Source organism: Alternaria rosae (genome assembly GCF_020736505.1).
Source record: "Alternaria rosae strain MPI-PUGE-AT-0040 chromosome Unknown BKA58scaffold_5, whole genome shotgun sequence".
Taxonomy (NCBI): Eukaryota; Fungi; Ascomycota; class Dothideomycetes; order Pleosporales; family Pleosporaceae; genus Alternaria; species Alternaria rosae.
The window spans coordinates 864,983-880,038 of record NW_025763574.1 but is presented as its reverse complement, the minus strand read 5'-3'; the positions used below and the strand labels follow the sequence as shown (position 1 = coordinate 880,038).

General features: G+C 50.2%; 4 protein-coding genes across 4 annotated transcripts; 1 reads left to right on the top strand and 3 right to left on the bottom strand.

The window, feature by feature from the left end:
* Window positions 1–293: 293 nt before the first annotated feature.
* On the bottom strand, window positions 294–1,386 carry BKA58DRAFT_384630 (uncharacterized protein). Its single transcript, XM_046170280.1, has 2 exons — window positions 1,271–1,386; window positions 294–1,221 (listed from the first exon to the last, which is right to left on the bottom strand). Exons 1-2 carry the CDS (start codon window positions 1,315–1,317, stop codon window positions 435–437), a joined length of 834 nt encoding a protein of 277 aa, XP_046025082.1. The 5' UTR covers window positions 1,318–1,386; the 3' UTR covers window positions 294–434.
* Window positions 1,387–2,130: 744 nt separating this feature from the next.
* Window positions 2,131–4,292, top strand: BKA58DRAFT_384629 (uncharacterized protein). The gene is made up of 2 exons (XM_046170279.1): window positions 2,131–2,247; window positions 2,295–4,292. The coding sequence occupies exons 1-2, from the start codon at window positions 2,143–2,145 to the stop codon at window positions 3,891–3,893; spliced, it is 1,704 nt and encodes a 567-aa protein (XP_046025081.1). The 5' UTR covers window positions 2,131–2,142; the 3' UTR covers window positions 3,894–4,292.
* Window positions 4,203–6,318, bottom strand: BKA58DRAFT_457593 (uncharacterized protein; the record flags this gene model as incomplete). Its single annotated transcript, XM_046174639.1, has 3 exons — window positions 4,203–4,301; window positions 4,434–5,549; window positions 5,596–6,318. The coding sequence occupies 3 exons, from the start codon at window positions 6,316–6,318 to the stop codon at window positions 4,203–4,205; spliced, it is 1,938 nt and encodes a 645-aa protein (XP_046025080.1).
* A 1,509-nt stretch (window positions 6,319–7,827) lies between these two features.
* On the bottom strand, window positions 7,828–9,744 carry BKA58DRAFT_457591 (uncharacterized protein; the record flags this gene model as incomplete). Its single annotated transcript, XM_046174638.1, has 2 exons — window positions 7,828–9,579; window positions 9,631–9,744. 2 exons carry the CDS (start codon window positions 9,742–9,744, stop codon window positions 7,828–7,830), a joined length of 1,866 nt encoding a protein of 621 aa, XP_046025079.1.
* Window positions 9,745–15,056: the final 5,312 nt, after the last annotated feature.

The window sequence follows — 15,056 nt, the reverse complement described above, 5'->3', positions numbered from 1 at the left end:
ATCTCGAATGCAGAAACACGGACGATAGATCAAGAACTGGAGGTTTACGGCAAAGTCGATAGGTAAATTGTAACAAGCAGCGACTGCAGGTGGAATAGTGGGTTGCGCTAGACAGGCTGCGGCGCCGATGAAGCCGAGTTAAAGAGCCAGGCTCAACATGCTCAAGCGCGAGGAATTAGCGATCTAGCTAGCTATCACAGGCGTTATAAGCGCGTTAGCACAGCCACGATGTGTAAGCGTATCCCAGGTCAAATGCGGATACCCGAATCCTGATCCTGGAACCTGTTCACTTGGGTAGGCGGTGCACAGCTCAACAAGCAATGAACGGACCTCTGTATACTGTAAACCGGACACATACGCCTCGCACGATAGTAGTCGTCGGTACGAAGCGCCTAGGCTAATTTTACTAATGTCGTCAAGAGACTCGAGGCTGATCAAATGTTACCTAAGTAGGCTAAGATATTAGTACATGTGCCCAAAAAAATCAGAAAACATGTGCCCGAAACAACAGCCAGATAGCAACCCATTAGAAGCTTGTAAAACACAGGCATGACCAATTCTCTGTACAACCATCGTAAAAGAGCTTGTGCAATGAAGTGCCTCTTTCGCCACAGAAAGGCCAATACGAGAGAGGTCTGACCTTCGGCTATGACCTCCTCGAAATTCATGAGCCTATCTTCCCAACGTACCTTCAAACGCTCTTTGTGCAGATGCGCTTGAAGTAATATGGCCGCAAAATCCTTGGACTCTCGAGATCTTGTAGTTTCGCCCACCACTTGCAAAGACGATATGAACTCTGGCACAGGCCGCTTATACTGGCTTGCAAAACCCAATATTTCACGGGCGGACAGGATCTGGCGACCGTAACTTATACGGCATCCGATGTTGTTGATACCTTTGCAGGAAGCTACCGCATTTCGAATCGTGAGGTCTTCGGGCTTATGCGTCCAGGGAACTGACTGCGACGTCATTTCGGGTAATGGCTCAGATCTTCCACTGCCGTCTTGGGCGTACTTCACTGCCTCATTCGGTATGGTCGGCTTCCCCTGAAGCAGCTTGTCGACGGCTGGAATCGACGTGAGGTCCTTTTGAGACATCGGACGGAGATGTTGCTGGCTGGGAAGACCTCTGTCGAGGTGCTGAGTGGGACGTCCTTGGTAGCTGATCCGAGCGAGGGCAGTCGACTTGTTATCGGAACTCATATCGACTTCGAAGTAGACGCTGCTTGCATGTCAGTCTCTCAATCATACGGCTCGCCACTACTACTTACTCTAGGTCATCTTGCGCGGGAGTGTGTGAACGTTGGGGGAGGCTCATCTTTGCTGCACTTGTCAAGGAAAGTATCACCCCTTTATATAGAGCTCCGATATGAACTTTGCTTCGAAGATATTGGACGAGGTACTTAAAACCGCCCCCCATCTCATCCTACACCAACCGTCACACTACCCAATATACCGCCCGTACACTGTCGTTCCGAGACAAGCGGTAGGACTTTCATGCAATAACAGAATTCTGCCTTACCAACAATATGCTTAGTGCAACGAGAGCCAATAGGTCTAGGTGGCATGAAGCTCAGAGTGTGGAGAAACACTTATTTCTGAACATACTACCAACAATCGAGTGCCAGAGTGGCAAGGCTTTCATGCAGCGCAGCTTCTTTGCCTTGCTAACACTATGCTCCGTACCGCAAGAGCCAATAGGTCTTGATATCGTGACGCCCAAGACTTGGGAGAACAGGAACTTCAAACATACTAGTAACAACCTGACCCCAGAGCGGCAAAGGATTCATGCACCGCTTCATGTCTGCCTTGCGGTCACTCTGCTTGGGACTATGAGAGCCAACAGATTCGCCCGCATAAGGTTGCTACATGGAGTCGAGACCCGGGACAACGACTCGCGATTATCCTAGCGGTAAGATGTTCATGCGAGGAGTACTCTCACTGGATGACATCGTCGCAAGATCGCCGCTGCTGCGGCCTGCGAACCCTGACGATACTTTCAATATTCATGCAACAACCGGTGGCGCTAGTTTTAGATACTCTCCGTGGGCTTTTCAACAACTTTCCGCACGATGCCATAGTATAAAAGGTGACTGTTCGTCCAGCCTGCAACTCATCATTACCCCGAGAACCTACGCTTACCATGGACGGGTTCGATTTCCTGCAAGGATTGACTCCAGAAGAGCTTCGTAGTATCGCTGACGATATTTGGAAAGTCGAAGAGAGCGGCGGCTCGGGCTACACAGAGGTACGCGAACTGATGATCTTACCCTGTCACTACTAATATCCAATAAGGCTGCGAACTACTCATTGGATGAACTCCTAGAGGATCTTTCGTCAGATAACGCTCGGCCTGGGATTCTTGGAAACCCGTTACACGAACTGTCTACGCCACTGTCGAGGACAGGCATGTCGGCCAAAGTAGAACCCGACATGGCGGCCCGACGCCCGGGTTCTGCGGATGATGCTTGGCCAGCAAACCAGAAGGAGTTGATCCTCTCTCCAGCCTCCCCTCAAGCTCAGTCACGTTCCTCGCTAGCTATGTCGAGGATCTACTCTATTGAGACATTACCTCAGTACAAGCCAGCACCATTGCTAGCGATTTCAGAGACCTCGGTCAGCTTCCAGGAAGTTCCACAGCCTCCTCCTTCTACGACGTCTCTTGTGGAGCCTAAAGAGACTGTCCCTATTGTGCCAACCACATCGCTAAACATCGAGCTCGAACCTATGGAAGCCACACCAGTGCTACCCATATCTACTCATGATGCAGCTGTCAAGCCCACACCACTTCCTGTGGAGATTGACGACTCTATGGACTCTACCGTGGAAGACAAAAGCCGGATTTATGACGAGCCATCGAGAGAAAGCGAAAACTCCACGCCGAAACATAAGGCTGGCTCGAGACGGATTGCTCGAGCTCCCCAGACCGTCCAAGACCACTCGAACACCGTTTCCCGTTCGACTTCACCTAGGCAACCTCATGTCAATAGAAGCGGAACAAGCTCAAGGACTATCGACTACGAAGAACTTGAAAGAATTACCGCCGCAGCCAAGATCCCTAAGCCTTCTGACGAAGCGTCCGCAGACAACTCAACGGGTATACAAGAGACGTCTCCAAGGCTCCCTAAGAGCACATCGTTTACCAAGAGCGTGCTAAGTGCAACTGATCCTGGCTCATCTAAGGCAACAATGCCTGACTCGGAAAAAGTACGCAGCCATTCGCCAGGATCTTCAGGAACTGATCGCCCCGGTGATAGCCAAAAAACTGCAATCATAGTCGAGGACCTACCAGACAACGACCATGGGGAGACAGCCCAGCAAGATCCGGATGATCATCGAGATCTGATGGAGCTCGCCATTCTGGACGACGATCGGGCTCCTACAGAAAAGCACGAACAGCCGATATCTAATTATCGACGGCCCAACAGTAGTCATAGACGCAGGTCAAGACGCACACGCTCATTACCCTCGCGCCCAGGCCTTGTTCAATGGAAGGGCCCCGTCGACAGCAGGCTAGAAAATATTGACAATTTGTGGCTAGTCCTGCAAAATGAATGGATCTCCTTACGCGAAGACACTAAAGACTACACAGGCCCTTTCATGGCCAGCTTTGACAAGAAGATTAGCAGCGCTGCAGATAAGTTCTCATTGGGGAGGGCCTGCGCCTCTGATGTGCGCAAATTGCAAAAATCATGGACCCTTGCTTACACTGTATCTCTTCCGCAACTTGAGAACAAAGAACACGTCAAGCAAATGGAGCACTTCACGTTAGCAATGAGCAAGCTCGGGAAGGCATCAAGAGGACTGCGGGAAGAATATTTTAGGATCAGCGCTGACATGGAGAGAGATGATGGGGATGACATGGACTGGACCCCAGGCAACAGTCACAGCTGAAGGCGCTCATTCGTCTACGATCCCCAGTCATAATCCGTCATCAGCAACACCGTTTCAGAACATGACATTTGCCAGGCTGGATAAAAGAGTGTCGTAGACTGCGAATTACTCCAGCTGGCGCAAGAGTTTGTGGTGAAGGTACCAAAGCTCGAGTTCAGTCCTGATGAGATCATGTCGCTTTTGTTGGCGAACAAGCAATCACCCCGCCAAGCTATTGCTAGTGTGGGTAAGTGGATGGAGAGAACCAGAGAGGAAAGGTTGAATTTGGCTATGAAAAAACCATGGGCGCTCGGTGAGAGTGATGTATTTTTAGATCATTGATGTTGTTTGCACAGGTTTTCCGCATATGTTTAAGTCGAGCGGATCTTTCTCTTCCTCGCACCCTTTCTCGTCTTCCGGATGAAAGAGCTGCGCAATTTTGTCAACGATCTCTTCTCCCTAATATATTTCCATCTCAGTTTCCTTGGATCTCTGCCTTCATATAGACACTATGTGGGGACAATTAGCGACCTGCGCTTGATCGTGGAGGTGTTGCAGTACCTTGTGTTGCAAACATATTTTCTGACCGGCCTTCTCTTTATGCACTGTCTTAGGTTCTAAAGCATCCGCCGAGTCAACAGGAGGTACGCTCTCATCTTTATGAAGAAGTGGACACCACGTGCTGTTCCAATCCCTGCCGAAGAATGATATAACGAAGTCTTTCTTAACGAAAAAGGAGTTCACAGGTCCGATATCTCCCAGAGAGCTCTGCATGGTTGGCAGGAACAAGAGAGCCTTGTCTGCAGCGTGTGAAAACTCATGTGGTTGACCACATCTACGGTTGCGAGCCTCCGTGCACGACTGAGATCGAAGAATCTGACTCTCGGAAGAAGGCACCGGTAACTTTTTCGCCGACTTTATCATCTCCGATATTTGACCTGTATAGCGCTCCAACTCGCCATCATCAAAGCAATATTGATCTGACGGACGAGCATCAAGCAGCATTCTCCTTGCGTGTATCATGCTTGGGTTGGTTGATAGAATCTCGCTGATTCTACTAGTACTGAAGCCAAGTCTGGCGGCAAGCGCCGCAAAATCGTGCCAGAGCCATGCATTCGGTTCATTGGCATATCGTCGAGGCTCCGTAACTTCCTTCTTTACAGTGATCCTTGTCATCTCAGGGAAGTTTCTCATTGCGAATAGCCAGAGTTGCAGATAGGAGCAGTTGAAGGCTTCACTAGCTTCCAGCGGTCTATGCAGGCTGAACTTTCCATCAGCCTCTTCCACGTAGAGCTCCAAGGGGCATTTGAAAGCGGCAGCAAAGGAGTTCTTGACTGAACATTTCGGGCGTGGATCCAAAATGCCTTTCAAGACCATTGCACAAGGTTCTACGTAGGTGAGGTTGTTGAAGAATGTCTGCACGGTAGGTATCAGCGATGGTATGCTTAACAAACACGTCAACAGCTGAGACCTCGTCCGTTGGTGTCCAATGTAAGGGAATAACAATCCGCTTTCCATGCCCGCTGTTATCTCATTCCGATCCACAGTAGATGCCTTCGGCGCTCTGAGCTCAAGAAACTCGATGGTGGCATCGTCTATAACCCAGACATCTTTGCCGAGGCAACGAAGAACCGGATCCCATGTCTCGTTTATGTGTTTGAAGTAGTGAGCAAGTTCCTTCCTGAATTAGCAGATGTCTCGCTGGCTGAAGAGCTGGACTTACTTCGTCGCATTTGACCCCATTGAGTCTCCTGAAAACGCCCAACTTGATGGGGAACCAGAAACCTGGAACAAGTAAGGAGCGGTCTACCTCCTTCATTATGACTTCTTTATTGAGCAGTTGCTTCACGTCTTTCGTTATACTGTTACTGATACCTCTCCACCACCATTGCTCTTCATCTGGTCGGCGATGTAATTGACACATACGAAGCATTCTAAAAGCTTCGCCGGAAGGTATGTCTTTGGGGCTCGGATAATGCTCTATTTCGTGGAAATCAGCCCTGGAGTAAGAAATGATCTGGGTATGGAATATGCCAAAACTTGACTTAATACCTTCAGCATACAACCGAACGTTCCACCATCTTTTCTCCACTGGAAGTAGATGTCGCCCAGCAAGTACTAAATCGCGACCCTGCAGAACGCGCAGGGATTCTTTCTCGAAATATTTAAGTTCCAGGAAGTGTCCGTTACTTGAGTGTTTCAAGAGTGCATCCGGCTTGAGATTCGCTTCGCTCAACGCCGCCTGCAATTGCTCATCGCATACAAGGACACAGATGATGTTTCTATCGCCGTTTTGTTTGAGACCTTCAGCGGCGACACCGTGTTTGGACCAAGTTGTACTATCTTCGTTCAGCCCTTCATTCTGAGCAGAGCTCAATCCTGTGGTACAGAGGCAATCGGAAGGGACTCTGACGGTCCCTCGAAAAGAAAATCTTTTGTCGATCATGATGAAGTGAATATGGGGATCAAGCTGAGGCACAAAAACTTCTTAAGACTAAATCTGGGAGCACGCACGGGAGGCCTGCTTGAACGGAGGTCGGAGGACTGGATTTGGGGTCACGTACGGTAGAGGCGCTTACGCGGTAGAAGCTGGGGGAGGGCTATGCACCTTCCTGGAACTGGGCGCACGCACGGGATGCCTGCTTAGGCGGGGATTAGAAGACAGAGTTTGGGAGCACGCACGGGAGGAACACTTAGGCGGGTGGGAGCTGGAGAAGGGCTATGCACCTTCCTGGATCTGGGCGCACGCACGGGAGGCTTGCTTAGACGGGGGTTAGAAGACAGGATTTGGGAGCACGTACGGTAGAAGCGCTTAGGAATCTACGTCCCGGTACGCAACTCCCACTATTGAATGTCTTCGATGAACACTCTGAGCAACGTGATTGACCTCTAATTCACCGGCATAAGAGCTATATTTAGGTTTCAAAGTGATCACTTGTATCCCCTATTTCTGTACAGCCTTGCCGCCGAGCTGGCCAATCGTGGGTAAACCCGTAGCCCCATGCTTGAGGCGCGGACCAGTGGGCAAGGCTTTCTGATTTACTGCTGTATGTTGTGGCCCCGGTCGTAGCAAGCCGGGTATGTCTGAGGCTCGATTCGCGGGGGAGGTGGTGTCGTTCGGCTCGAAGGCTCGTCGATGTGGGACGTCGCAAGCATTATTGGTCGGCGATGGACTGGCCAGAAAGCGCTCCGGTGGCTGTTCTTTGTGTTGTAACTATTGTACCACAGAGTGTTTGGGCTCCGTCGTCGCATCTCCTATTGCTACATCACGACTAAATGGATGGCGTGCGGGCAGTTTGTTCGTCCGACCCTGCCGTGGCCGTAACGGTGGCTATGCAGGTACCAAATCGATGGAGGGGAGCGTGACAGCCTGCAGAGACCGCTGCGGCCGCTGGCAGGTGTGTTCTGATGCTGTTGTCTTGAGTCGTCCAAAAGTTGATTTCTGTGCGGTGCGGAACCGGCGTTCTGCTATGGACCGGCTAAATTTAGCCCAGAGCCGCAAGTGAGCCTTGGCTAGCTAAGTGATGTCATACTGGTACCAGCAGATGCCCGTGCGCTGTATCCGCCTCGCTTTTCCCGGCCCTTCTACATCTCAGATCTACAGTACTGTACTGTACTGCCGCTCAAGTTACTGTACAGAAGTTATGATCTTCGTACGGTTCTATTACGAGTGGTGCCATACCGAGTGGTGCCATCCCGAGTGGTCTCATCCCGAGTGGTAACGAAAGGAGTCCAGATCATGGCCACTCTATTTTTGGCCTATCAAAGTGAACATGCGATGGCAAGACCAGTCTATTCACAACGATGTAAATCGTGCAAAAACGATACCAAGGCAAGGAGTCCCCGGGATCATCATGACTCATGCATATACACCTTCACCATTGCGGTTCCTTCGTCCGTCTGCATGTCACTACAACCCAACTTCAAACGTATAAAGCGAAATGATCGTCGAACATCAAGATCTACGACGTTTGACAGGCCTGTAGTCGACGTCCTCCTCATCGTCTCTCATAGGGTGATCCGTAATGAGTTTCACCATCTGCGATTCGTCGTGAAATCGGTTCATAGATCGCCTCAAATTGCGCACAAGGTTGCGGTCGCTCTTTGACGAAAGCTTGGACAGAGCCTGATTTGCCACTCGCTTGTAGCGATCGCGCAGCATGATGACATCGTCGTGGGCCAGCATACCGTTTTCGACTGAGTTACTAGCTATTGCGTTGATGAAGTTGTTGTATTGGACAACCTTCAGCATACCTTCTAGGCCGGGCAATTTTCGCACTTCCATCCATTGCGATTGGATGTGGTACCAGATGGCTCTCGTCTTGCTCAAGAATTCTTCCTCAATTTTTGGGTCGGTCCACAAGACAACTCCATCGGCTTGCTGTGCTCTAGGTCGAACACGGCGTGATGCTGAGAGGCGTTTCCTGTGCCCTAGATCGCCTAAATCCTCCTCTTCCTGTTCGTCATCAGACGCATCGATAACGATCGGTTCATTAACACTACCACCTCGAATGATAGTTTTAGGTCCCAAGGGCGCAGGTCGTTTGGGAGGGACAGGTTCTGGTGCAACCTCTGTTGAAATTGGATCAGAAGTATTTACTCGTTCCAAGAGACTGGCATTGAGAGCCATCTTGCTTGCATCAGTGCTCTCGGCACGTTGCTTCTCAGTCGATAAAGACACCAAAGGCGTGGAGGAAGTCACCACTTTCGCATCCTCCTGACTGAGCGCTCGCAATGCTTCTGACATCCTATGCTTCTTCCCATCACCTGCATCGGTCGCAGATGGTGCATGTGCCTGGTCAAGCTCCTCATCGTCCGCGAGGCTCACAGGTAGCTTGTGGGACTGCTCAGCCTTCTCGTCGTCCGAAGGGGTTGCAGGTGGCTTCTGTACCAGGTCGGCCTTCCCGATGTCTGCAAGGCTCAAACATGGACGCGGTTGCTCAATCTGCCCACTATTCGCACGGCTTACGGGCGGCTCGGATGGCCTCCCCGCCTCCCTACGGTTTAGAGAGCGGGTAAGTGTTTCTACTGGCTGGTTGGCATCCTCAGGGGCCTTGGGCTCTGCTTGTGCCTCTCGCGGCTGGTCAGTGGCCATGTTGACACCATGTTTGTCAGCCTCCCGACCCACTAGTTGTTCTCGGAGGGTTGGAAATGTGGGGCTTCCTAAATCAGGACCTCGGCCTGCGGCTTGCTCAGGAACATACTTGGGGGTTGCTGGCTGGCATGGTTCTGTAGCTGGGTCATCTTTCGCGCCATCCATGGCTTGATCTTCAAGGGAAGAAGTTGTCATTTGGGTTTCCTGGGCAATGACTTCGTTGTTGCTTCCGAATGTGCTAGGCTTCTCCACGTAGGAGTGTTGCTCGCATACCGTTCCTATCTTGTTCTTCGGCCCAAGATCGCCAACTTCTTGCTTCATTTCTGCCGGCTCGAAGCTCGCAATGACATAGGTAGTAGAGAGACTGAGAGATGCTTGAGAAAACGCTTGGACGTCCTGATGGCCGAGCATGAAAGCCTGAAGTGACGATGTCCAGCCCGACTCTCCGGCTTGTGGCGGTGAAGAAATGGCGGAGATGTCGGACAAAGTAAGCATCGCTCTAGGTTCCTTCCTGAGTTCTGCGATTTCGAGAGTTTCGGCTAGGGAAATTTGCCCCGGCGTGCAGTCTATCTTCGGGTCGTCTGCTTGGAATTCTGACTGAAAAAACATGCTCTTCATTCAAACGTTAGCAACATCAGGTCACGGTAACTGATGGAGACTTACAGCGTCGAATGTGTTAGTAGGACCGCAGGTCCATCTGTGTACGTCCATTAGAAGGAAGGTGTCCAAGTCGTCAAACCCGGGGGTGAAGGAATCGGTCCAGTCTTGTGAATCCATGTTGTACGGACAAAATGCAAGAAGGGCGCTGGCTTTATACTGTAATACACCTGTGGACACGTGATATTACTGATCTATTTGTGGAGCTCAAACTGTTCCATCCACCTCTGCTACCACGCCATGGTCCCTGTCAGGGCAACAAGAAGCGCTTCAATGCTCCACCAGTGGCCTCTTCAGGTGTAGTGAGACATGAATGCGGTCTTGCTTCCATCTCTACTCTTCATCGGTCGAATCAGACATTCCCATACTATCACATCATGTGCCCAAGGCGGCTTTGGACGTCGTGTGCATGATTTTGATGCCGCTAGTGACTCGAACAGCTCCTGCCAGACTGTTCTTGATCGAATGAGAGGGCAGATGAGTCTGCTTACAAGGCAGACATCCTTCATCTGCATGAATGTCCTGCCCCCAGGGCGTACGAATTGTGGAAGCTGCTCCGCTCGTGCAGGTCGATGTTAATGCGCAGTTTGCGATGGAGTTTCCTGGTCGAATGAAAGACTCGGCGAGTCTGATCCACAAGGCAGACAGCCGTCATCGGCATGAATGTCTTAACGCCATGGCGTGTGAGTGATGGAGCCTCTTCCTTCGGGCAGTGTGAAGTTTATGCACGAATCTGTTCCGACATCATGCAACATCGCCACTCTTAGGGCGAGACGCATGAGCTGTACAGTTTCCGAGGGTGATCGTTAGTTCCACATTGAATTATGCCGAAGTAATAGGCCTTGTAGTATTCTTCCATCAAAGCTCGGTGAGATCTCTGCCACACCCTCCTCCTCCCTCTCCCTTCTATTTCTGGACGCTTTCTCAGCCCGTCACTAATGTCAAAAGGGACCAGGTTGACGTCAAGCCTAAACTAATATCACTCGGCCTTGTCGATTGCAAAGGCCTCCTCAAACTCCTGCGCCTGTCTTCGTGTAGAACTCGTAACGTTTTATAGGCTGTCCAATCTCACTGCACCCTCCATATTGCTGTTACCTACATTCGTTAATCGTACTTTACGCGTTAGAGCTTTAATAGGTTCAATAATTCGGCGCTTAATTCCAGCTAAGCAGAAAGCGAGTAGACACAGCAACTGTGTCGCTGTACAAGCCTGTCCGCAGTCAGATTGCCCTACGACGATGATCAGAACATACCAGGAAAATCCCCTGGCAAAGGCTAGTGTCCACCCTACTCTCGGCGAGCGATATACTGTAGATGAAGATCGCTCCACAGCTGGCATAACCCCGCGATTGCGTTGGTGATGATAAAGACGGTCAACAATCGCTTATATCCCAATTCGTGTTGTCCCGATCCGGAGTTCTTATGGTCTTCTAGCCGTCCACGTGAAACTGCTGAGGACAGGATTGATGCTGCTGCAAGGAGATGAAGTGGCTCCGAGTCGCAAGCAAAGTAACCACTACTGCTTCTATATCAATTAGTCGAATAAGAAGATTGGAATCATACTTCCTACCTCATAGGATATACGATGTTCGGGGCCGTCAAGATAGTAATTATATATGTCAACCATATAGCCCAGTGGGGAAACATCAAAACACGTAGGATTCGGCCGAGCTGGTTGTCCCACAAATTAGCAAGCCCGAAGAGTTTACTTGAATCTTCTTACATTTGTGCCGGTGAGAAGCTGGAGGTTGCATCGTACAGCTATGTCGATCTAGTACATCTCGCCTTTGGAGAGAAGCACGAACACGATTGCAGTTATACCAGCTATTAACAAACATGCTTGAAAAGTGTCGAGGAGAGCAGACAGAGCTCTCTCCCAGAAGTAGGGGTGCCCCAACCTCTCGTCTATCCTGTTCGGTTTGTAAGGCTAGACATCGCGATATATAAGCACTACGCTCAGCAGGAGTCCAACAGAAAAGCAAAGAGTAAAGCCGATAAAGAACGAAGTTATGTCGAAGAAAGAGGATCTGTACAGCATTTGCACGGGAAGACACCCACTTATATACTAGATTCGGGTATTAATATGCCTTACTTGTCGAGCATGTTCGCTGTGAGTGTTCGAGGCCCAGCACCAACAAGCGTATCGCATGAACGAGGCATAACTGATGTCTCAGAACTACCTGGTACGATTTTTCATAGGAGCGAAAGAACGGGAAAGGCTGTGCAGTGTACTGCGGTGCCTCACCTACGTTGCGCCTGACCCCACCCCACCCTCAAGGAAGACAGCTCCCCCCTTGAAGCCGCACATAGTAACGCCGCATGAATTTGTAGCTGGGCTGGTCACGTTTCCTGTAAGCTTTGGTGAAATTTGGAAACCACTGCTCCTGCAATGCCCGGGGATACAGCGAACCAGCGATGTTACCAGGTACCCTATTGCCAAACTGGAGCGCCGGCGGCATCATGATGCCCGGTAGTGGCGTAGCTGGCGCTGTCCATTAACTGCTGCAGAAGGGAAGTGATATGAACAATCGCTTGAGTGGCATACTTTCCAACATCAGATAGGCCTGTACAATTTTCTATACGCAAGGACACAGCAGTCACCGATTAGTGAATTCTTCATAGTCCATAAAGCAATTAACAAGGGTTTAGGCTTACAAAGCGGTAGGAAACTAACATAGAGAAAACCATAAGTGCAAGGGATTCGGCAGTGCTGCACGGATCTTGTCCATGAGAGGAGTGAAAGGGGCAGACGTTACACAGCCCTGAGTACCGTGCGATATCGCAGGGCGTACATGAGCGGGCAGGCAAGGTAACATGTCCATTACTTCTCTGAAACCGAAACCCTGGGGCGCAGGCAATGCTAGACATTAGCTGAACAGTAAGAAGCGGAATATAAAGGGGCCTCTTGCCTTGAGTCTCTGAGATTAATCACTCCTCTACTTCCTAGAATATCTTCCCTTTCAAACCCTATAAACGCCTCTGCTGCCTCAAGATGAATTCTCAAGATACTATTGAAGATCCGACGCTATACTAAGCCATGGTGTGTATATCGATGCTAGACTGATGCGATCTATTGCTGAGTATACTAACGTCCATCCCTGCGTGACGGGACGCCACAGACAATCCCTAACACAACAAACTTAACAACAGGTTAGAGGAATAGACATTCTTGGAATAGTAGCCCTAAGCTATAACCTCTATTCTCTCTTAACGTTTTTTAGGAATAGGTTTAGCTTACCGTGTAATACAGCAATTTAGTGTAAGCGTTACGCGACCGCCTCGCTTTAGCTAGCAGTAGGTGCGTCTTAAGCTTATGTATCTTATTAAAAGTCTATTAACGTAAAGCTTATTATATTACTATTCTATTCTAAGCACAGCGCATAAGCTTAAGAGGTTGTTGTGCTTTTGTGCTAAATGCAAGACCGCCTACTAGAAGTGCTAGATAAGAAGGACCCGCATACTAAGCTTAAAGCAGCTTAGCTGTAATCTATTTCTGCTAACGCTATATCTATAGCCGTGTAGCTAAGTAGCCGTGCGACGCTTTTGCTAAGCGCTTGTTACAGGTAACACAAAGGATTCTCTCCTTGACATGGGGTGAAGGGGTTGAAGGCCAACCACGACCAAGTCAGAACGCAACGATGATCGCGGGGCTCGGGGTCACGTGATCAGGATTGGCATCCCGCCAAGACCAGGCCTCCGGGAGGCCAGTGGGGCTAGGGAAGCCACGGTCCTCCCAAACCTCCCTCTAGGATGGGAGGCCAGGGAGGACAGGACCTAAGGCAATGGGTATAAGAATGTGTTGGATTTCATTATTACACTCATTGTGGTCAACTCAAATAGTTCATCTCTTACACAGATTGTTAACTAGTTATTCTATCGTTTATAGAATTGGATTGTCTTTACCTGCAGTTATTCCACGATAACTCTTTTCCACAGAATCGCCAGACAAACCTCACGGACTACCGCTTTAGTCTACCTCGCCTTAGTACGGACCGAGCCTAGAGAAGTATAGCCTAACCCCGTGTAACACTTTGACCACCATCGGATTCAGTGGACGTGAATAACAACCAGGTTGCCCGATTAAGGAAGATGTCAGCCCCAAGAGTCACTCAGAACAACGCGGCCCAGGGTCCGGGACCCTCGGCACCAGCACCAGCAAACAATGAGATGCTGGATGCATCCGACTCGGAGACAGAAGATACTCCCAGTGCCACGGAGCTCAGACACCTTAGGCAACAGGCCCAAGTTCAGTCTCGGCAGATGCTCGAGATGCAGAACATGATCAATCAGCTTGCAAGTCAGCTGATGGCCACCCCCAACGAACGATCATCTACTACGAAGAAACCCAAGATGGCGTCACCCGAGAAGTACGACGGAAGTCGAGAAGAACTGCGAACGTTCCTCACCAACATCGACTTGTACTGCGAGTTCAACGAAGTACCCAACGACCAGGAAAAGATCCTCATGGCAAGCACGTACCTGAAAGGAAAGGCTTCCAATTGGATGCAGCCATACGTGGACGACTACCTTACGGATATCACGCAACATGGAACTAAGGAAGAAACCCGAACCATGTTCGCGAGTTGGACGGAATTCAAACAAGAAATGGGACGCATCTTCGGAGAAGTAGACGCGAAGAATCAGGCTGAGAAACGGATTACTCAACTGAGGCAAACCAAGTCTGTATCAGCCTACACGGCGGAGTTCAAGCAACTACAGGCTAGGATCGATTGGGATGATGCGGCACTTCGAACGGTCTTCGAAGCAGGCCTCAAGGAAAATGTCAAGGATGGCCTTGTACACCACGACAAGCCCGGAACACTACACGCGTTGATCGAGCTTGCTACACGCATCGACAACAGGCTATGGGAGCGAAACGATCAGAAAAAGTACTTCCGCCCTAACATGGCCAACATAAAGAGACAGCGTGGAAGGTATGACAGGGATGGCGATGCCATCATGACCGGCAAAGTACAAGAGAAGGCCAAAGACAAGAAATCCCGAGGAAAGAGACACGACGGTCTCTCTAAGGAAGAACGCCAGAGGCGTTATGACAAGAAAGCATGTCTCCGATGCGGTGAAGTTGGACACTTCGCCCGAGACTGCCCTACGGGTGAAGCAAGTAAGCAAGCAGCTGTCAAGATCGGGATGGTCAGACAGGGCACGCCCTACCCGGCTCAGATAGAACCGGATGACAACCTTAGCGACATGGACCTCTACGAGGAAGCCCGCATGGAGGAAGACTACGAGGTCATCCAGCAACCAAAGCGAGCCGACGACATCCTCACGATGGAGAAACCTAAGGAAACCGACTGGAAAGTCGAGGACAGAGTCGTACTAGAACGACTAGCAAAGAACCAGTGTTGGGTATGCGGAGACGCCGCACATCACGCCAACGACTGTGCGAAGCGGGACCGAATTGTAATAACCGG